This window comes from Ambystoma mexicanum, chromosome 2p, assembly GCF_040938575.1.
Source record: "Ambystoma mexicanum isolate Mex_15411 chromosome 2p, UKY_AmexF1_1, whole genome shotgun sequence".
Classification (NCBI taxonomy): Eukaryota; Metazoa; Chordata; class Amphibia; order Caudata; family Ambystomatidae; genus Ambystoma; species Ambystoma mexicanum.
In genome coordinates this window covers 121,930,277-121,953,343 of record NC_090923.1, presented here as the reverse complement: position 1 = coordinate 121,953,343, position 23,067 = coordinate 121,930,277, and the positions used below count along the sequence as shown (strand labels likewise).

Sequence of the window (23,067 nt, the reverse complement as noted above, 5' to 3'; positions counted from 1 at the left end):
GTGGTAGAGCCACGCACAGCGCTTATTTAATACTCAGATTTGTTTTGTAGGGTTTAGCTCTGGTTTCCAGCAATATGGTTTAACTTTTCCTTTGACATCCAACCTTTCCACGGTAGGCCACTACTAGGGTACAGGTTTTGCTGTGCCTTATAGTGCTGTATATTTTGGAGTTTCGTAGTGAGACGGTTTGGATTTTCAAGTTGATGGGATGAGCGAGGTGGGGGAACATTGCCAAATTCTGGGTCCGTGGCCTGCCTGGGAAGTGACCATTATGTCAATTTCTGCGGAATGTTGAAGGTTTGTTGAAGCTGATCTGAGATATCTCAAAGGGGACTGGTTTCTTAGTGTTGGGCGTGAGGTGGCTTCTGATCTCTAGAGGGGCTTTTATGGGGGGTCCAGAGAGTCTTTGGCGTGAACCTGGAGCCATTTCAAGGTGGGTGTGATGAGTCCCATGGTTTGAAGGAGAACACCTCGTCTGGTGGCCTTCTTTTGGTGAAGTTGCAGTTGTTGTACTCTGTCTCTGGTAGATGAAGGTGAGTGTCCTGGCTTTTGTTCATCCGCTGGTAAATATTTAGTTCAGAGCATGTGAATTGCGCACATCGCTCCTTTTATGTGCCCCGGAGTCTCGTTGTTTTGAGGTTCCTCTAGGGTCTGCTGCCACTATTATGATCATTGTGAATATTCTGAATGCTTTGGCTGTTTAGCTTGGGTTGTCTGTGCTTTTCCTTATCCCACGGGTTGAGGAAGTCCCTAAAAGTAGGAAGGCATGTTAATTCTGCCACAGACTAATGGAATTATATACTTGTAAAATGTGGCTCCTTCGCAAACTGGTCCTCGCTTGCTGGTGTGGCAATTATGTTTGAAAGTCTGTGTCACAGCCATTGTTGGATCAATGAAGATTTGAACTCTCGATTGATGGTATTGCGAAGGGGTGATCCTATTCGTACCTCATGAAGCATGCATAGAGGGGTTTAGCCCGCTGACTGCCATGACAGTTTGTTCATTTGTGCCAACTAATTGATTCGCTCAATGAATCCATTAATATTTGAAATTACCCACCTCTGGTGAATTCCCCACCCCACGACCTGAAGCGTATCCACTAACTTGCCAGACTCTCCTTCACAGGTGGCAAGCACAAGGTCCGAGGAGATCTTAACGTGCTGCTATGCGGCGATCCTGGCACAGCCAAGTCCCAGTTCCTGAAATACGTGGAGAAAGTGTCAAGTCGTGCTGTGTTCACTACTGGCCAGGGTGCCTCTGCTGTCGGTCTGACGGCTTATGTCCAGAGACACCCAGTCACGAAGGAGTGGACCCTGGAGGCAGGAGCACTGGTGCTGGCAGATCGAGGGGTTTGCTTGATTGATGAGTTTGATAAGGTAAGGCACTGGCTGATTTAATTGTATTTGTTCTAGTGGGTATCCAGGAATTATAATGAATTAAAAACAATGCATTAGCAACGAAAATCGTTTTTGTTTTTTTAAGTATGGGGTTAGGGGGTTTTAAGAGAGGGGACACCCTCACATTTAAAAATCTCTATTTTTGGCGTTATTAAAGTTAACTTTATTCTCAGTAATTTCATTTGTTAAAATCACATGGAACCGTTCTAGGTGCCTTTAGAGCAATTGCCTACTATCTTCGGTCTGCTCCTATTGCACCTCCTCCTGAGCATCTTCTGTTCCTCTTGCAGATGAACGACCAGGACCGAACCAGCATCCACGAAGCCATGGAACAGCAAAGTATATCCATTTCCAAGGCAGGCATAGTCACATCGCTGCAGGCTCGCTGTACCATCATTGCAGCTGCTAACCCAATTGGTAAGTGCCAAAGGTGCCGAGATGTTTTGCAGCTGCCAGTGGCATGCATGTAACCATTCAGGAATGGTTACTTTTGAGCTGTGTCCGCAATGAGAACTAAAATTGACTCGGACAATCTTGACTTCAACTCAGAAAGGCGATGGTGGACTGACTGGCTGACCCCTCTGTTCTCCTCTGATGGAGTTGAGTGGCTTGTTTAGGTTGGTCCACTGTTGATGTGCTTGTTAAGGTAACAGCAGGCAAGACTGAAAATATGTTTTTAGAAGGTAGACATGTTTTCTTTTAAATCAGTCTTGGTTGTATGCCCTGTAATACGGTTTGATTTCCATGCTTGCCTCGGCACTCAAAGGAGCTACATCGACCTGTCAAAGGAGCTCACTGATCGGCCATCGTAAATTCCATCGAAGGACTGGCCAATCAAGTCTTGGCATTCTGGTTGCCAGCTACGTGCGCCTTGAGGCTTTGCCGAGCCTTCATGTATAAGGAAGTCATGCGTCCTTTTCTTTTGTATTCTTGGAATACTGAAGCTTGTCTTTTGCATTTTAAATTTGATTGCAAATCCCAGAATTCCAAGAAGGGGAAAAAAAGGACTTGAGATTCGGACAAATGGAATTGGTACACTGGTATTCTGGACAAGAGAGGGCTGGGGAACATTGGCGTAAAAGGGACCCTCAAGTTTAATAGTGGTCCCTTTGTGCATTTCCTGAAGTTAAATCACCTTTTTCGTTCACTTCCACACCATGAAACACGTGTGTGTATAGGCGCGATATAAATGATCATGTGCTTTAGCAATCTTATCTGTGCACCCCCGGTTTCAATATTTGGGGTGCATTTTTTCAGAGCAGTGTTACTAATGTCAAACAATTTATTCTCCTAGGTGGACGTTATGACCCATCCCTGACCTTTTCGGAGAATGTTGACCTCACGGAGCCCATAGTGTCTCGATTTGACGTTCTGTGCGTGGTGAGGGACACGGTGGACCCAGTGCAGGTATGTGATTCGCGGATCCTAGCAATGTGCAGTCTCTCGCTGGTAACTTACAAGTAGAAAGCAGCCTGCGTATCTGTACAGCCAATCTGGCTACTTAAAGATTCATAAAGAACACTATACTACTGCCCATAGGTGGACATTTTATTAAGGCAATTATAGCGACTAGAAGAGAGCGGCTTCTTTCACTGCCAGTTATTTTGGGAGGGCAATGCTGACTTTAAAGCAGTATTTTTCTTCATTTTTGTTTGGCAAAGGGGACCTTTGTAGGGCCTGTCATTGGACATCCATTGGATGAAGATGTACAGAAGATTGGTTTCATCTTATGGTAACTCATTCCTAATGGCAGTGATTGACCTCCTGAGATGAGCATGGCCAAACAAGACTGTTCTATGCATGCTGGATGCAAAGCTGAAGTGACTTGATTTCAGCTTCTGCAGCTTCTCCTAGGTGTTTAACATGTTGAACTCTGAAATTATACTAGGATTCAAGCAGATATTAGCCATGCCATCAAAAGGGACGCATGTGTCTGTACGGTGATTAAAATTAAGGGTTCGATGAGCAGGAGCTACTTTGGGGGGAAGGTGCCAGTACATAGATGCCACAAATGTAACTTGTTGGAACAAATCACCCCCAGTATTACATATTGAATGTTTTAAACAATTTCACATTGAAAATATTGTCCCTGTTCCTGGTGCTTTCCACTCCATACACCAGCTTGCTAGATTATTTATGCAACGTGTGAGATAAAGAAATGTAGCGGTTGAGGACTGTATATAAATAATTGGTGTGATTTAAGCCCACTCGCATACTCCCATGTTCTCTACTATTGGATCTTGACACATCTACATGTTTCAGCATCACTTACCTAGCTGTAAATGTCTATAAACCTTTTTTTACTGACTATATCATCACCAAGAGAGTGAATGTCACTCATATCAAATGATGGATGAATACTATTGATCAGTCCACATGAAGGCCGACTTTAACTTCTGTTCGCTGTTTTGGCCCATTTAAATGTAGTGTAGTTTGGGTGTAATGCTCCCTTTTTAAAACATTCTCAAACAAAGTTAATGTCAAGTAAAAACTCCTGGAGAAGCTGGCCATCTCCCAGCTTATCCACCACACTGAATGGGTTGTCTCCACGACCACCAGTCTGGTTTCAAAGCAGCCAGAAGCACGGAAACTGCACTCCTGAACACCCGTTAAGACTTGCTCTCTAACCTCGATTCCAGCTCTCCTTCCGTTCTCCTCTTTCTTGACCTTTCCTCTGCCTTTGATACCATCAATCATGCCACCCTGATACATCGTCTCAGTGATACCCATGGCATCACAGACCTGGCTCTGGACTGGTTGACCACCTTCCTTTCAGACCGACCTTTCCAGGTTCAACTTGGCCCTTTTCTCCCCACCAGGGCTCTATCCTCCCGCCTTCTCAACTTTAACTGGCCCCTCTAACCAACTTGATCTCCACCTTCTCTCCTAACATCTAGTGCTATGCAGATTTCACGCAGCTCTCCTTCAAGCTTCCATTCTCTTCTTCCTCTTCTCTCTGCCTGTCTACTATTCAGGCATGGTGCACTGCTAACAATCTCTGCTTTAATTCCAGTAAGACCAAGATGCTTCTCATTGGTACCCCTGCTCACTCTGGCCCCGTTCTATGGGCCTCTTCCCCTCACCCTCCTATGAGGCAAAAAACCTTGGTTTCATCTTCAACTCCTTTTTACTTCTTTCTTCACATCATGGACCTTGCCAAGAAGGCTCACTTTCAGCTGCACCTCCTCGGAGGCATTCTCCCTTTCCTCATCTTCTCCAGAAACTCTGTCTCCAGAGCTCTGGTCCTCTCCAGGCTGGACTACTGCTTCCTCAATCGGCCTAACTCCTCCCTTTGCCCCCTTCAACTAATCCGGAATCGGACTGAGACGCATCCTTTGCCTCAAGCACAGGGACTGCATCTCTCCAGCCCTAGAATCTTTCCACTTGCTCACGGTTGCTGCAAGGAGCAAGTCCAAGACCCTCTGCTTCATTGACCAGGCTTTCTGGGGCGGGAACCCTTCCACATCCAACTCTCTCCCTAAATATTTCCCTACTTGGAGCCCTTTGGTCGTCTAGCTTTAACTCTCTGCAGATCAGGCGCTTTTCCAAGCAGAGTGGTGGGTAGGTCCCTCTCTTCTGCAGGTGCCTCCCTCTGGAATGGCCTTCCTGCCTCTCTCAGCCTAACCTCGAAGTTCCAGAATCTTCTCAAGACCTTCCTTTTCTTTTTCCTTCCCTCTCCCCTGATCATGTCCCTTCTGCCTCTTGACTGGCTGCCTGTTTCCTTCACAGTATTACAGGGCACCAGGCCCCTCCTTTTCAGGTCTACCCCTGCACTTGCCCCCCCCCCCCAATCTGCACTTTCCAGGCCCCTGCACTAGCCTGACTGGGGCTGCAGCCTTGTAACCCTTCCTTCCCCTGCACTCTGCTTTCCCCTGGCTCTGTCCACTTGACCTCTTCCCTGGCAATCTCTTTTCTCACTGGCCCTGCTGCCCTCCTCCCCTGCACTTCTCGTTACTGCTTTTGCACAATCCGAATGTCGCAAGCCCTAGTAGGATCGTTTTTTACCTCCCTGTTCTCGCACCCTTGTTGCGCCTCGAAACACTTGGCGTATATGCGCATTATAAATGCCATATAAATAAGTGGGTGAATGTTCATGGCCAGGAGTCAAGCAGCCTCCGGTAGCAGTTGGTGTAGCCTGGAAGCGGGACCAAAGGGTCCCAGCAGTGTCTCTACTAGGATTCGTTTATTGTCCCGAACCACTGCAATCAAATTGGTATTAACACAGAAAGAACCGCCTGCGGCTTGTGAATCTGTACTAACGGGCTACATTAGCCTTTTTAGAAGGACGCGTCTCGGAAAGACAAGCACACGGCAGCATCAACGGAATCAACAGGACAAACGCCAAAACAAGAGAAAAATCTCTATACCCAACACCATACCTTGTGAACAATAACTCCACGGAAACAAGTCATTTCGGCCAACGTTGAGATGGATCAACAACATAACGGAGCTGCACAGAAAAAGAGAAACACAGAAGAAATACCAACAAAACCTCACCCCATATATCACATAAGCATGAGGACACCTCCCTCAACTACAAGAGGAACTTGAAGAAAACAAGAACCCTGAGAGCAACATGGGAACAAACCAATGCAACAGCAAGACAACACCAAAATCAAGACAAAACCAAGCCAAAAAAACCACTGCAACCTAATCAACGCAAGATCAATGTCAATACACGCCACAGATATGACCTGCTCTGTGACGACTGCGTCAACATCCTATTCATCACAGAAACCTGGTTGGATACTACAAAATCGCACTGCACCACTGCCTACCCGACAACTTCAAGTGCACACAGTTAAACAGAACAGGGGAAAAAAGGAGGCAGCCTTGCAATAGCATTCAAGTAACTCCTGAAAATAAAAACAGACGAACCACAAAACTTCAAACTATTAGTCCATGGTCCTTCACTTGGAAATAAACCCAAAAACAAACATAAATTCATAGTGATTTACAGACCACCGACGTACAATGCAACTTTCGTCAACTTCATAGAAGCCATCACCAACATATCCACCCATCATGAACATCTGATAATCCTTGGAGACTTCAACATCTGGTTCGAAGAAAACGCAAACTGACAAAAATCGCTAATCGAACTAAAAACCACGAAACTACGACATCTTCATCAGCAACAGCGGCGTGAGATGATCTGTTCTCAGCTGATCGGACTGCCGGCAGCAGGGTGAGCATCTATGGGCTCTGATCCATGTGCCCTGTCGTTGGTTAGCCTGTTCCTTGATGAAGCTTTTTTCAATTTCGAAACTTCTTTGCCACTAACTCTTACTTTCTGCAAAATGGAAAAGGCACGCACTTCGTTCGTTTGGAAGGTGCAGCTTCAATGTGTTAGACTTTTTGCCTGTTTGAACAGTGTTTCTGCCTCATTGTCTGTCTGGCCCTCTAAAATGGCCGCTCCACTGTGCCGCTGCCCCCCCTCTTTCCCTAAGGCTTGGCTGGCTCCCGCTCCCTTTGGCTAAGCTTACCATCTTTAGCCAATCGATTACAACGGGAAGCGGGAGACAGCGCTTCGATCTAAGGCCTGTATCAAAGGCCCTATCAACAAACGAATGAGCAGGGTGAGGTCCAACTCTGCTGAAGAGTAACCACTGCTACACCCTGAGTGGGTAACCCCTTGTGTGGGTGATCACAGAATTCTCATGAAACTGTTCTTCTGCACAAAAGGGTTTTATTTTGAAGTGCATTGGTGTAGTAATACACTGGTATTTTTCAAAAACATAGGACATTCACATTTGAGGACAGACCAAGTGTAGTACCGAAGTACGAATGATCAAGTAGTCAATATTTGAGACCTCTACTTGTACAGTTTGTTCATTCTCTATAGGTTCCTTGGGAAGGAAGCTTAGAGAATTCAGTGGAATCCTACAGGTAGGGCCCATAGAGTGTGTGCACAATCAAGAGTTGAACAACAACATAATACATGTCAACACAAGTGTTTCGGCCATTTTGTGTGGAGCTAGGTGAGCTTTAGTGGTGTAGGCCTTCATCAGGACATGAGTGTCTTTACGAGTGGAGGGTCCTATGTGGTCTGTAGGAGTGAAACAGACGAACGTGTCAGGATGTACGTGGTCAGCAAAAGATCTAGCAGAGAGAAGTTATGAATACTATGTAAGGCGGATGCCGGTGCTTACCGAATCTGTGGAGATTTGTGGTTCAGATTCAGAGGTGGAAGGATCCACTTCTCTAGGATGCATGCTTATGTGATATATGGGGTGAGGTTTTGTTGGTATTTCTTCTGTGTTTCTCTTTTTCTCTCTGCTAGATCTTTTGCTGACCACGTACATCCTGACACGTTCTTTGTCTGTTTCACTCCGACAGACCACATAGGACCCTCCACTTGTAAAGACACTCATGTCCTGATGAAGGCCTACACCACTAGAGCTCACCTAGCTCCACACAAAATGGCCGAAACACTTGTGTTGACATGTATTATATGTTGTTCAACTCTTGATTGTGCCCACACACTATGGGCCCCTTACCTGTCTGATTCCACTGAATTCTCTGAGCTTCCTTCCCAAGGAACCTATAGAGAATGAACAAACTGTACAAGTAGATGTCTCAAATATTGACTACTTGATCCTTTGTGCTTAGGTACTACACTTTGTATGTCCTCAAATGTGAAGGGCCTAAGTTTTTGAAAAATACCAGTGTATTACTACACCACTGCACTTCAAAATAAAACCCTTTTGAGAAGAACAGTTTCATGAGAATTCTGTGACCACCCACACAAGGGGTTACCCACTCAGAGTGTAGCAGTGGTTACTCTTCAGGAGAGATCGACCTGACCTTGCTCATTCGTTTGTTGATATTATTGTACCGACCTGGGCAGAGCAAGGCAGTAACCAGCTACCCTTCCGAATACTACTGTATCAAAGGCCCTGGCTACCCCTGTCCACCACAGTACGCTGCATTTTGCCACCCCCTATGACCACCTTTGTGCCCTCCATGTGACTTTGTGCCCCCATCCACCCCGCCATGTCTTTGTGCCCCTATACCCCAGTGACCGCCTCACCTCCTTTTCCCTCCTGTAAATCTCTGGCACGACCTCAATAGTCTTTTGCAGCCACCTGCCCTCTCTTCCGCCCCCTTTTTTTAATGTCCATTAGCACTTACTCATTTGTCCCGTGACTTTTGATAGCAGCTTGTATGTCTCCCCCTTCCCTCCTTGTTCTTCTCCCACTCCCCCCACACTATTCTGAATCGTCATGACCTTTTTGATAGTCGATTGTTTTGTTCCCCTCCTTCTCCCTCACTCCACCCTGCACCTCCGCTTGTATACTCATGCACTACATCAATTGTCAAACGACATTGAGAACGTGCAGTTGTGCATGGAGGGGGGGGAGAAGTGGAAAGTGCGGAGCAAAGGGGAAACATAAATAATAAATAAAAGCAACAAGCAATGGTAGTGCAGCCAGCAAGTGGCAAGTGCTGGGTTTAAGACAGCAGACAGGGTAGGTCTGATAAGTGCAGGAAGAAAAGGAGGGGGGCAGAGGCTGTATGGGTACAGATAACAGACCCCAGTGCAAGGGGTGGCCCAGAGGAAGTGCGGGAGGGTGGCAGGGTGAGCAGGTACCTGGGCCCGGAGGACGAGGGTGGCCAGGTGCATGGTGTCAAGAGAGAACAGATCAGCAAGGGAGAGGTGGGGGCGAAGGCAGAAGAGGAAGGTCTTGAGGTGCTTCCGGAACCAGTGATGGTTCTCAAGTTTGAGTGGCAGGGATGCTGTTCAAGAGGAGACCACAGCCGAAGACACAGATCTACCGCCGGCTCGTTTTTTAAAAACGACTGACCCTAAGGAGTTGGAGGTAGAGGAGCGAAGTGCTCGAGAGGGGAGGTGTATGCAGAGGTATAGCTCAAGATATTTTGGACCTAGAAAAGCCTTGTGGACCATGCAGAGGGTTTTGAATGTAATCCTTGCATCCACTGGGAGCCAATGGAAAGATTTCAGAGCTGGAGAGATACGATCCCAGGGCTTGAGGCCAAGGACAAGTCTCGCAGTCCTGTTCTGGATTAGTTGCAGAGGGCAGAGAGTAGAGGCAGGTAGATTTAGAAAGAGGCTGTTAAAATAGTCCAACCCAGGGGCGTTTCTGGGGGGAGAGGGCTTAGGGTGCTATAGCCCCGGCTCTTTTGGTTGTAGCCCCGAATAAAAGCTCGGGCTAACCAAAATGCTAGCTAGCCCCGAGTCCTCGCAGTCCTGACCTTAGTGTAGCCCCAGATTTTTCCAGACTTAGCAACACCCCTGCTCCAACCTAGAGCGAACCAGAGCTTGGGCGACACTGAGCATCTGGGGGAAGTAGAGGAAAGGCAGAGTACCTCTGAGGTGCAGTGGGAAGTTTGACTTTTTAGAGACATCAGAGATGTGGGTGGGGAAGGAAAGTAAGGAGTAAAAGATGACCCGAGGTTCTTAGCCTCGTAGGCAGGGGCAGGCGAGGGTAGGAGGAGGGCCAAGGGAGGCCGGCCAGACGGTGAGGGGAAAGGATGGTTAAGGTGTGCAGATGAGGATTCGCGTCTTGCTGGCATTCAGACAAAGATCATTGGGGGCACACCTACTAACCAACCCGACCTTGTTTACCTTTCAGATCCGCCATTGCACCAGGGACCGCTCTGGTGGTGATAGTGCGCGGTATAAATATCCTTTAACGTAATATCTATTCAGCAAAATGTCAGGGGTATGGCAAAGGTACCTCATGTGCCATTTGTAACTCCTTCCCTGGTGATCTGAAAGATTTTGAGAACAGTCATCGATCCCAATGCCGTCATGCAAGGCTTCGGTACAACCAATGCCTTGAACGTGTGGATTTGGTTGCCGCTCTGCATGTCGGCATATCACTGTGGGGGATGCACTATTCCCTCGATGTAAAGTGATTCTAAAGCTCTAGATTTTGTTTATCTGCATTTGTCCGTGTAACTTTGTTACGGATCAAGTGACCCTGCATCTAGCCAATGGCTGGCATGTGCTATGTTAATGGTTCTGTAGAGCTCTTCACAACCAAGCAATTCCCATCCAAATTACCCTGGCATACCAACATATTAGCTGACGCCTTTTCCAGGATTTAAGACCGATTTGAATAAAACGTTGTTGGCATCTAAGCTATGGGCTCTTACTATAGTGCAGTGTAATTTTTAATGCTTTGAAATGCTCTATTTACCATAGCTTTCTTTTGACCGAATTAGGAAACCGAACCCAAGGTGTATTCTTGCCCAAATTTAGAGATTGTAATAAGTGGTGTGAGATTATTGCGGTATTTATTGAGCACGCAGCAAGCTTCGGAAAGAAACTGCGCTGTGCTTCCCTCGCTGTGTACTTCCCTGCATGACTTGTAGAGATGCAAAGGAGAGGGGGAACAAACAGCAGAGCAGGAGGGCAGGCAAGTAAGCAGGAAGGCATCTTCAAGCAACCAGTGGAAGAAACTGGAGGGGTGGGGCGAGAGCTATCCATCTCGGGTTAGATGGTGTGTAGACCTAGTTCCTGGGGAGGAGCTGCTCCTTGAAGAGGATTCTTTTGCGGTCCTTACTGATGTATACAAGCGAGGTATTGTACAAATGCAATGAATTTGGTGCACATAAGTTCTAAGTGACGTGTGCAATGTTAAGTGCGCTTGCCCTAAAGTGTTCACATGCTCACTTGCTTATTACCCTTGTAAATGTTGTTCATCATTATATATGTTTGTACATAACTATATATATATGTTTATATAAATGTAACCTCTAACTGCCTGCTGTAACATTCACTTGTAACCTTTCTAAACATGCGCCCTGATGCCCGTGGGCAGGCTGCGCAATACAAATAAATAAATACAAATACAAAACATGGGGTCAGGCGGTTTGTTCTTCGCTCATATCTTAGTCGCAGGGGGGGGGGGTTATGTGACATTGCAGGGGCCCAGAGCTGCTGACTAGGAGCAGGAGCTGGGGAACCTTGGCTACCCCTAAATGACATCCTGCTTGGTGCATCAAATGTTGTCAACTAAGACTTCTTGAAAGATGTATTCTTTACAAGTTGTTAAAGTGTAGCGTTCCAGCAATTAAGAACCACCCTGGAGTTTCTACCATTTTGTGGTGAATTAAGTTTCAAATTGGAGTCAGTTCGATGTAGAGCATACATGCACACACTTGCGTGCCCTGCCACTTTGTTTCCATGTTCAGTTCTTTTATTTTTACCCATTTTTACTTTATTTCTCCTTAGGACGAGATGTTGGCTCGGTTTGTCGTCGGCAGCCACATCAAGCACCACCCCAGCAGCAAGGAGGCTGTGAACGCCGGAGGCGAGGAGATGGTCCTACCCAATACGTACGGGGTCGAGCCCATCCCCCAGGAGATGCTGAAGAAATACATTATATATGCCAAAGAGAAGGTTCGCCCCAAGCTCAACCAAATGGACCAGGACAAGGTGGCCCGGATGTACAGTGACCTCAGGAAGGAATCCATGGTAAGAAGCCCAGTGAGGGCTCTGGGGGACCGGAGAGCTACCCCCACTAGCACTACACCCTACGTGCTTCTGAGATGGAGCATGTGATGTGCGCTATCAAACAGCCTGGCCCTGTGGTTGGGGTAGTGTCTCCACTTACATCCTATTGAAAAATGTCATGTTGCTCACATTTGATTCTTAATCTATTATTACTACCAAATATCCTTATTGGTGTGGGTGTAAGCAGAAGGGAGTACTCTTTGCATATTATTTTGACTGTCTTTACTGCTAATCACAACCCCTCCCAACCCTCACCTCTGTCTCAAAGGACTTCTAAGCGATTATTGTGATGCATAAGATGGGTTTAGTCGATTTGTTTTGATATTTATTTTTTATTTTACTGCAACAGTCTCTGGGCAGTGTGTTCCCTGACCGATATTTTGTATCCTCAATCATTTTGATAAGATGTTCTACAGCCTAATTAGCAAAAACAAGGGATATTGCACTGCGTTAGTATTAATGTGACAAAAAAGATTCTTTCTTTTGTAGAAATCGGTGCAGTGTGCCTCTTCTACCAGTCACTGTCCCCAATTTACCCAGTCAGCTGATAAACCTGTAGAGGGAAGCCATTGCCTCATTTTATCTTTGCTAAGAATGAAGCCGTCTTATAAGTTGAAAGACCTGGTTTTGCTGCAAGCCTACTAAAGCTAATGGTCGCGAAAGAATTTCATTGATCCAAGTCAGTACATCTAGGAGTGCATTTTTCAAGCGGATGGTTTTAATGCTGGACAAAGAATTGCCTCTGAATAATGTATCCTTCTTGAGCACCGAACCTTACAGACTGCATGTTTGTTGTGCTTTCTTTTTTAAGGTGTTGCGAAAAGATATTGGGCCTCATTACTACCCTGGCGCTAAGTGGTTAACGGCGCCGTAAAAGGCTGCGGCACCGTTAACCACTTGGCGCCTTACGAGGTGCCTTTGCGGGACCCGACATTAACGGCTGGTCTACACCAGCTGTTAAAGTAGGGACCCGCAAAGGGACCTTGGTGCTAAGTACGGTACTGCAATTTGCGGTACCGTACTTAGCGCCTTCCCCAGTCCCATTAAGCGAAAATGGGTAAGGGCCATGGTTCAATGGGGAATTACTGCCCCTCCAACCTTGGAATGGGGTGGTAATTCCCCATTGAACTATGGCGGACCCGTTACAACACCGGCACCAACCATGGTGCTAATAGCGCCATGGTTTAGCGCCGGTGTTGTAATGAGGGCCATTGCCTTAGACTCTGCCGATGACCTGAGTATTTGGGTTTTAGATTGGTTCTTCGCTCAATGGAGTGGATCCTCACGAACAGGGTTAGTGGTTCTGTGCTGAAGTTTTTGGGGGGGGAGGGAGAGAAGAGGGTGGCGTTAGTTTCGCCTGGAGCTAGCTTGACCTCTAGGGTGAAAGAGCCTGTCCCTTTCCCAACCCCTAGTCCAGTTTAGACATCTGTGTGCAACAGCATCGTTGTAGTTGGACTTGGGGCGGAAGTTTGCACAGCTGGACACCTCGGCAGCTTAAGCCATCGCTTTGTATCACTCATGTATTGTTTTCACTCATTGAGATGTTGGAAGAAAAGGCAGGTATAAAAAGGATTTGCGAAAAAATTGGCACTAAATCTGTGTAGTAGTGATTACTCTGCTTACACGTGGTGCTTTGTTTAAAAATTGTTCACGTAGCTTGGTGGTGTGTTCTGTTGCTATTGGTTGGGCAGCACCCCGTCATTGCTACTCGTACCATAGCCGATTAGTTTAAACCAACTGGCTTGTAGACTATCTAATTTTACTTACATTCTGTGGATGTGCAACATTTGTATTGCTGCAGTGTTCATATCACAATCCTGTTAAATTGGGGGGCTTCTGCTGCATGTGTGTGCGGGCTGGAGGACATGTAATTAATAACTGGGATATATGCGCCTAAATGTATCTGGAGCCCGACAAGGTTACTTTCCAACATGATGTCCAGCGGACCAGGCAAGAGTCTCTCGCCCTGCTAGCCCCCACTCCCCACCAGCCCTGTGGATTACCATACCACTTCAAATCGGCCCCGCGCCAAGTGCTCTGCAGTTCATAAGAGAACTGAACACACTGCTGTTTAGAGATTCCTGGGAGTGACTTGGAATCCTCTGTTCCGGGGTTACCAGATCTGAGGTTGTGTTATAAATGTATCCCTCTTGTTCTCTCGCAAGCATGTATAGTGATCTGTTGCTACAAAGCGGGCTTTGCGCTACATGCAAACGCAATGTCCTGCCACTTGGCGTGGTGTGTGATCTCTCTCTCTCTCACACTCTCTCTCTCTCCTTAGGCTACAGGCAGTATCCCCATCACAGTGCGCCACATAGAATCCATGATCCGGATGGCCGAGGCGCACGCCCGCATGCACCTGCGCGACTACGTGGTGGAGGACGACGTCAACATGGCCATCCGTGTCATGTTGGAGAGCTTCATCGACACCCAGAAGTTCAGCGTCATGAGGAGTATGAGGAAGGTAGGTTGGAACAGCTGGTGGCCTGTTGGCAGACTCCATTCATGTACTCCTGAATAGCGGTAATTGAAGGGGTAGAGGGTATTCTCTCACCTTCCTGCCATTCTTTGGCAACATGGGGCCGTTAATGGTAATTGTGACCCTGCAGTGCAAAATCGCATGTATGGATTCCAGACAGGAGCTGTGCCAGCTTAAATCGTAAGCTGTTCTTCAGAAGTAGACTTGTAATATTACGCTTTTTTGATAAGCTTTTTTTGATAAGCTTTCACTTATGCAATTTGTGCTTGTCCTGTAGTAATAATTTGGACTTAAGTTTGCTGCCACATGCATGGGAGTGGCCAGATTTGAACAGGGGGTTTTGCCTCCCCATACCTCTTGGCTACCAAAGACGGTCGAGCTCCATGTACGTAAACCTTTGATAGGTTCGGTCCTAGGTGGCCTGTTACCTGCACGTGCCCTAACCTGGTTACTGGTCGTTCCTTCATCTGTCGCTGGCCCCGTGGTCTTCATGCGTTTTATTTGATCGCAGAAGGCCAGCCAGCCTCATTGTTCTCTCTAAATAAGTTACTGATTCTGGATCCTATTGGAATAATCACATGAATTACCATTTCTGTACATTTCATATCACTCCTCTTACAAGTTGACTTGTCACTGTTGTACCTTTTCTGCTTTGGGATTTGCTTTCCAGGTGGCATGTGCTACCTGGCTGTATCTTTGTAATGTTTGGGTGTTTATAGAGCAGGGACCCAGTTTCGGGAAGCAACGGAGCGCTTTGCAATCCTAGGGGGAAGAACATGGTGAGGGAATCGGTAACACCAGGGAGTGGGAAGCTAATGGCAGCAGGAGGCTGGGCATTTTTTCAGCAATGCATCTAGAAGCAACCTAGGGAGAAAACAGCGGGGAATCGGATCACCAAGTCTCTTATTTTAGCAAAGCTTGAAATGGTTGACGTAGCTTGACAACCCTACTTTTTCCTCCAATGCAGACATTTTCCCGTTACCTGGCTTTCCGACGAGACAACAATGAACTGCTGCTCTTCGTCCTGAAGCAGCTGGTGGCTGAACAGGTGACGTACCAGCGGAACCGCTACGGAGCCCAGCAGGACAGCATAGAAGTACCGGAGAAGGATCTGGTGGATAAGGTGAGGCTTGTGGTGTATAGTTGCATGTACAGCATTACTGCCCCGCTCACCTGAGCCCTGCGTGCATGCACACATGCACTACCTGGTGCCGGAGCACTAAAGCAATTCTGTTGTGCGGTCTTGATTTATGAGTTCCCATTTTGTTTTTAGCAAGGAGTAGATTGATGTTGAGGCACTGCGTAATGTTGAACGGTGTATCGATGGTGACATCCCCGCAGCAGACACGTGGCACATAGGGTATACGTCAAAAACCCTTGATTGTATATGGGCTTCTGAAAATCTTCATCCCCACATTGCAAATCTAGCAATAACGAAGACAACTAGAAGCGACCACAATCCGCTAGTGCTGTCGTGGGAGATCCCTCACAAAAAGCAGCTGCACAGATATATATTTCCACTAGGCGTTAACAATGCCTAAAATCGACTACGAATAAACAGCAAGCAGATCGACAAGTTAACTGGGTATATCCAAACACAGAAGTGGAATATATATCATTATTAAAGAAGTACTTATACAAACAAACCAAAAGCAAGAAGTGTCTCAAATAGGCATCAATTCAGTCCAGTATTAGATGATTCAAAGAAACCGCTGCAACAAGATCTGAAGCAGATGAAGAAAGAAGGTGGACCTAATGAAAAGTCGTTGCTGAAGGGAAGACGACAGCGCAATTGGCTGAAGTCATTCAATCATATACGAACACAAGAACAAGCTGAACTGATGCTTTGTTTTATTAATTCAAAAAGATAGCCGTAACATCTAGCAAATTATACTGGCAAATTAAACCAGACAAGCATACTATCGAATGGAGTAAACACTGCCAGTTGGGTAAACCATTTCACAGCAGTATTCAACAACCATGTTAGTATGAAGTTATCTAACCCTTTGGTAGTATCAGAAAGCTGGAATGTCATTGAAACAGTGGAAGACATTTTATCAGCGATTCAGAAATTGACTTCACGAGCCGCTGGACCAGATGGCATCTCAAACCTAATGCTCAAAGCAAACAAAATTGGGCAAAATTTATTAAAATATTTTTTGACCACATTGCCATGAGAAAGATCCCTGTCTCCTGGACTAGCGCGGTGGTAGTACCAATTTTTAAAAAGGAAACCGTGATGATCCAGAGAACTATCGCCCTATTGCGTTGTTAGATACCATGGGGACATTTTATTTGCCACTTTTATCCCAAAAAAAAATGCTTTATGGGCTGAAGATGCACTAATATCTGACAGCAGACAAACAGGCTTTAACCAAAGGCGTTGGAGTGGAATTAAATTTAGTGCTATTGAACATGGCCAAACTGAATGCTTTAAAACAGAAGAAGAGACTGTTTTTGGCATTTGTCGATTTTAAAACAAGCATTCGACAGTATTAACCACCAACTCCTCTGGAAGAAATAGAAAAACTGGGGCTGTCCTTAGCAACTTTTGGCTCCACTAATAGCACTTTATGCAAACACCAGCATTCGAGTACGCCTAAACATGGAAGGGGACTTAACAGAGGAAATACAAACCACAAAGGGGGTGAAACAAGGCTGTTCCCTTGTTGCTCTATTATTGAAACTGTTTATAGCCGACCTTCCAGCAGCCGCAAACAAGGTGTTTCCCCCAAAAAATAAACGGAAACCAGATAAGCCACTTAATATATGCTGATGATGTCGTATTAGACAGCACGGAAATTGGACTTCAAAGATTGTTGTCTTCTCTGCAAATATATCCATCGGCAAATCAGAGGACTATAAATGTTAATAAATCGAGGTCATTGGATTGGGTCCAAAAACAAACGCCAAGCCCAAAAAATGTACGTGGAAATTAAACAACGAAGACCTGTGTAAAGCAAATACAATCCGTTACCTGGGAGTTGTGTTCAATATCTCGATAAGAGAGTGGAGCAGGACAAATTAAGTATCTTGGCGAATGAGAATTCTAGCTCTACAAGGAGCAAAACTACACGCTACATAAGGGAAGTTCTCATTACAGCCAATAATCACTTTCTACTCCCAAAAAGTGGGCCCAATAGTATGTTTTGGCAGTGAAACGAGCTGGAATATTGATGCAAAATTTTGGGCCCAATTGGAAGGCAAATTTTGGCGCAAAGTGCTTAAATTACCACAGTGTGCCTCAATGGTAGGAATTCGTCACGAGCTGGGACTTAATTCCTTACACTCTGTAGTTCTGTGGAAGTCAATAAGTTTGCTCAGTAAAATGAGGATAACACCTGGAGCAAAACCTTATTTGATTTTAAACAATAAAAGCTCAGATCCATCAGCGCTTTTGCTAAACAGCTGGGAAGAGAAACTATTAACTCTAGCAGTGGCAGACATAACCATGTCACTGGTAATGAATACTCCACAATTAGCGAAAGTTAACCAATGGAATTGGATCATTAATACCAATACAAGTTTTATTGTCGACAGCCATTGACTTGTCTATGTCTTCGCTAAAATTAGGAGATTTACCTAAGTATCTTACCAGACTTCCATCACAATACCACAGCAACCAATTCCTAAGACTGCGACTTAATCTTTACCACACTCGTGAGATCCTGATGAAAAGGAAAGATCCGGCGACAGAGTGAAATCTGTCGATCCTGCTTGACAGAGGCTGAATCATTGAAACATTTGATAATTGAATGCCCAAACATTGCCAACCAGCGTTCATTGCACTTAGCGCGTTTTGCGCCAAAGAATGGAAACATGGCTGGTGGAGCTATGTAATATCCGGAACTAATACCAACTTAACGTGCTCAATCATTAATTCTGTTGACATGATCCTCCCATGTTCAGTGAAGCTGGGTGAAATTGGTACGTGAAGCATCAAACTCAAATGGGAGGATCCGGTGAGGAGAAAGGAATAGAGGATTTGAGAATTCAGAACTAAACGACGTCGATATTGATGACTGGAACATTGGCAGAGAATTCAAGAGAGAAGAGTGGAGTTCTACTTTAACTTCTATTAGACACGCCTATTTCCACTCCTACACTCCTCCCATGTTCAGTGAAGCTGGGTGAAATTGGTACGTGAAGCATCAAACTCAAATGGGAGGATCCGGTGAGGAGAAAGGAATAGAGGATTTGAGAATTCAGAACTAAACGACGTCGATATTGATGACTGGAACATTGGCAGAGAATTCAAGAGAGAAGAGTGGAGTTCTACTTTAACTTCTATTAGACACGCCTATTTCCACTCCTACACTCCTTGTCTCTACGTCCACGTTCTTTTTTTCCTCTTCCTTTCTCTGCTCCATTTTTTTTCTTCTGTTTTCGTTCTCTCAGGAAATTGGAATGTAATGATGAAAAATTCGTGACACAAAGTTTTGTTTATTTTTTCAAACTAAAGTCAATAAATTAAAAAATAAAAAAAAAACTAAGCAAGTAGAAGATTTTAGGAACATGCCAGTCCATAGAAAGCGAAGTAATGAGACGCAGCACACAAAGCGAGAAGTGCACTGTTAAGACAGTTGCCTTTTTGTGGTTCCGTCCTACTTGTGAGACCTGGAAACCATTTGCTTTCCCCCTGATTTTCCTGGGTCTTAGACTTTGTACAAAGACTTCTAGGCAAGCAGCCCTGCCACTACAGCAGTATATGCTGTAGTATGATGGCCCATTTGGCTCCTAGGGCGGGGTGAATTTTAAGCACCCCATTTCGGCCGCAGGATATTCTCACCATACAAGCGTGTTGTGTAGTAGTGACGTGATAGCTGTCGTTTGACTTCATCATGTTACTTCTGGTCACAGCTGGAGCTCTGGGTAGTATTTTAAAAAAAAAAATGTTTACACCTTATACATCCCCAAAATATTTACAGCTGAACATATTAATACTAGTTTTACTTTGTAGGCACAGCCAAGTTAGGAAACATGCATTAAAAGGTGATCCCTAGCATTAGACGGGTGTCTGCAACCTGCGGCTCTCCAGATGTTTTGGACTACAATTTCCATGGTCCCTTACAATTGACTACGCTGACTAGGGCTGTTAAGAGTTGTAGTCCAAAACATCTGGACACCCAAAGGTTGCAGACCTGGAGATGGGATGCAATTATCCATTCTAGTGTTAATACTTAAAGGCAATTAAGCAGGGTGGTCATGGTGGGGATGTATTCAGCCTGGTGGCGTGGGGAAGTTAATGCCGGTGGGCTCACATTCAATCTTGTTTTTGCCGAATTTTTGCATTGTGGTAAATTTGTTATACTGGGGAATGTGCCTAGAAGCAAAGCTGGAGATGAAAGCTCTAGTTTTAGTCTTGAGACCTGCGGCGCTGTCTTGCAAGTGACTCCATGTGCGTTTTGGTAAACACATTTTTGTTTTTGCGGTCTAGGCTCGCCAAATTAACATTCACAACCTGTCTGCGTTCTACGATAGCGAGATGTTTAAGATGAACCGGTTCAGCCATGACCTGAAAAAGAAACTCATCGTTCAGCAGTTCTAAGGGCCTAGAAGACCTGGATATCACTGCCGTTGCCTTAATGGTTTGCTGTGGACATTGCAGACTACTGAACATTGCCCAAGTGCCTGGAAACCACCACCACCTTAGGCTGCTTGGCACTAGTGGTGGTAGGGAATTTATGAATTCTCTGGCTGCCTACTGGAAGAAAGGGCTTCGTTCTCAAACTTTTGGTTGGTATTAAATTGGGAGGGGGTTGAGAGTTCTGCTACTTTCTTTACTCTGCCTCCCATTTTGGTGCCATTACTGTTTCTGAGAAACATTAACCAATTAAGTACTTGGCGTTGGAAGGAGTAAGAATGGAAGCACTTGTTGGGCAATGGAGATCTTCGTATATGACTTTCCTAAATAGTGTGGGCATTTTCACCCCATTTCACCGCCCTGCTTTTAGTGTTCACTACCACCCTCGAAAAGGGTGCTAGGTTTCGAAATCAGGCTTATGTGTTGACGTTTACTCCAATATGTATTTATGCAGAAAAGAGATGCTTGTAAAATCGCACTGGGGTTTAATGTTTTAAGACTCATTAACTTGTTTGCAAATGGATGTTTAACAATTACATTTTCAGGACTGCACATTGTATTCTATGGACCAAAAATCAGTGCTGGGGATTAACTTAATAAGTTACTTGGAGCCAATTTCCTTCATGAGCTACCACTTATTTGTAAGCGATACTCCATATTCTAATTCTGCATATATCAATTTTGTTGAACTTCTGCAGTCATGGAGTGAATTTAATTAGTAAGCAGAATACTTAAACGTTCTTGCCTCCTACAGCTATGCTTGCCTGTTGGTTATTAAACCATTTTCCAAAATGGTTACAGATGAGTTTTCAGAAAAGTAATCTTGACGAACGTGAATTTTTGTCTGTACATAAAATAAGGATTTATTCTTAAAAGACCTCACAAGGTTTCTGTGTACTGTGCAGTACGCGGCCGAGACCAGCACTGTGTGTGGAAATGCTGTGAAATGTTGAATGGAATAAGTGGAGGGGTGTGATGTGAAGGGGGGCCTCCTGTAGATTTAAATTTAGGATCAGTAAACGCTTGCTTTCTAAGGAGGGAGGTTCTCCTTGCCACACATGGTTTTGGGCTTCTATTTTACTGCCACTTTTTTATGATGAGACGATGCTATTGTGTAGTTTTCTATTGAAATAAATGCTTTTTTCACCAGAAACTGTCTCCTTTTATTCTCCTGTTCAACTCGATGCTGCAAATGAGTGCTTGGCTCAATGTCAATTGAGCAGAGATTTTGCAAGATCCCTAACGCAATCGGTGTATCTCTGAATGGTTTATTTTTGTTCACTTATGGCATAGCCTCAGCCTGAGATAATTTTGGTATTGCATAGCTATTACTTGCGAACTAACACTTTGACGGAGTAGGACTGAGCAACTGGTAATTAGAAAATTAAGGGCTCACAATTTGGTTTCCTACAGTACAGGTTAGAAGAAGCTTTAGTACATGGGGAAGGTACAGAGTTTGGTGTTGAGAAGCGTTCAATGGAAGATGTGCTTGGAGGAACAATATCAAATAATGAGAAACTACACTAGTTTCTTGGACAGAGTTGGCATAACTTGGCTGCCCCCCGAGAGACAGTTTCTGAACCAGATCACCCAAACCTTCTTGACTCTATGCCCCTGTCACCTATTACCTTCAGAAAAGTAACCATTCCTGATGTCATCCTAATCATGAAGCATATAAAACCATTGCTATGCAAAGGTGACATATGTCCAGCAAACATAATCGAAGACTGTGCTATTACACTAGCTCCATTCATTACAGCCTTTATTAATGCATTGTTCACTCCTGGCATGGTACCTTCTTCCCTCAAGGCAGCATGGGTCCGGCCCCTGTTAAAGCCCACACTGGACCTGGATTCCCCAAACTACTATAGGCCTATCGCCACTGTGCCATTCCTGTTGAAAATTCCTGACCAGGCTGCATATCTGCAGATGTAATCCTTTCTGGAATTGCACAACATCTTGGGAAAGAGGCAATCTGGTTTTCGTCCTCGGCATGGCACTTAGTCAGCCCTGCTTGACTTTAAAAAATCAACTACTAGGAAACGTGGACAAAGACAAATCTGTGCTTCTGCTCCTCGACCAGTCGGCAGTGTTAGACTTGTTTGACCACAAGATCTTATGGAAACACCTCACAGACTCTGCCCACTTCTCCCATGAGGCCACCACCTGGATAACATCCTTCCTCGAGGTCCGAGCCATGAGGGTCTTCTCAGACCAGGCATCAGCCGCTCCGTCCCCTATTGCCTGTGGCGTTCCACAAGGCTCATGCACCACCCCAACGCTCTACAACCTTTTCACCTTACAACTGTTCAATGACCTAGAAGAATTTGGCATAACGTTCACCAATTATGCCGATGATGCCCAAATTCTTCTCCCACTGACTGGTGTCTCTGAGCAGGACCTCAAAAACCTACAACACACATATGCTATCTGGCGGCAAATGGCCTCTCTCAATAGGGACTAAACAGAAATCCTACTAGTAGGCCCCAAGGAGACCCTCAAAAAACTAGACGGCAACTTCAAAATAGAGAACACTGTAATCAGTCTCGCCTGCTGTAAAAACTCAACCTTGTCTATGGATAGACAGGTCAGCTATATCTCATCCTCAGCAGCACTTGCAACTAAAATTATTTATATAGCGCGCAGACAGCCCAGGGGCATTGTGGCGCTGTTACTTGCAGGAACTTAGTTACAGGGGGTACTGGATTGGTAGCAGTCGTTGGCACATTATGATAGCTACAAACCGTTTAGTCATTACAGCTCATGCGTCTTTGGTTATTACATTAGACAGTTTATTGACAAACATGGTGCTGCGAGAGACCTTATGTGAAGAGGATGGTTTTCATAGCTTTCCGGAAGGCAATGAGGAGGGCTCACCTCGGATTGTGGGAGATAGGGCATTCCAGTGTGATGGTGCGAGATAAGGGAAGCTGGATCCTCCAGCTCTGGCTCTTTTTACTAGTGGCACAAAACGCATGTTGGTATATGGTGACCTGGTTGGCCTTGTTGAGGAGACGGGGTGGATTCTTTGTGAGGTAGACCGGGCGGTGAGGTGGATGCACTTGTGGGTGTCAGAGCTTTGAAGATGATTCTTTCCCTTATTGGTAGCCAGTGGGCTAGT

General features: G+C 45.4%; 1 protein-coding gene across 1 annotated transcript in view; it reads left to right on the top strand.

Moving 5' to 3' along the window:
• Positions 1 to 21,099, top strand: part of MCM2 (minichromosome maintenance complex component 2) — a 48,594-nt gene extending 27,495 nt beyond the window's left edge. The window contains exons 10-16 of the mRNA XM_069643374.1: positions 1,126 to 1,376; positions 1,688 to 1,814; positions 2,692 to 2,804; positions 11,602 to 11,844; positions 14,165 to 14,347; positions 15,330 to 15,485; positions 19,800 to 21,099. Of these exons, the coding sequence (XP_069499475.1) occupies positions 1,126 to 1,376; positions 1,688 to 1,814; positions 2,692 to 2,804; positions 11,602 to 11,844; positions 14,165 to 14,347; positions 15,330 to 15,485; positions 19,800 to 19,910 (1,184 nt within the window). The 3' untranslated portion in view covers positions 19,911 to 21,099. The remainder of the gene's footprint in view (positions 1 to 1,125; positions 1,377 to 1,687; positions 1,815 to 2,691; positions 2,805 to 11,601; positions 11,845 to 14,164; positions 14,348 to 15,329; positions 15,486 to 19,799) is intronic.
• Positions 21,100 to 23,067: the final 1,968 nt, after the last annotated feature.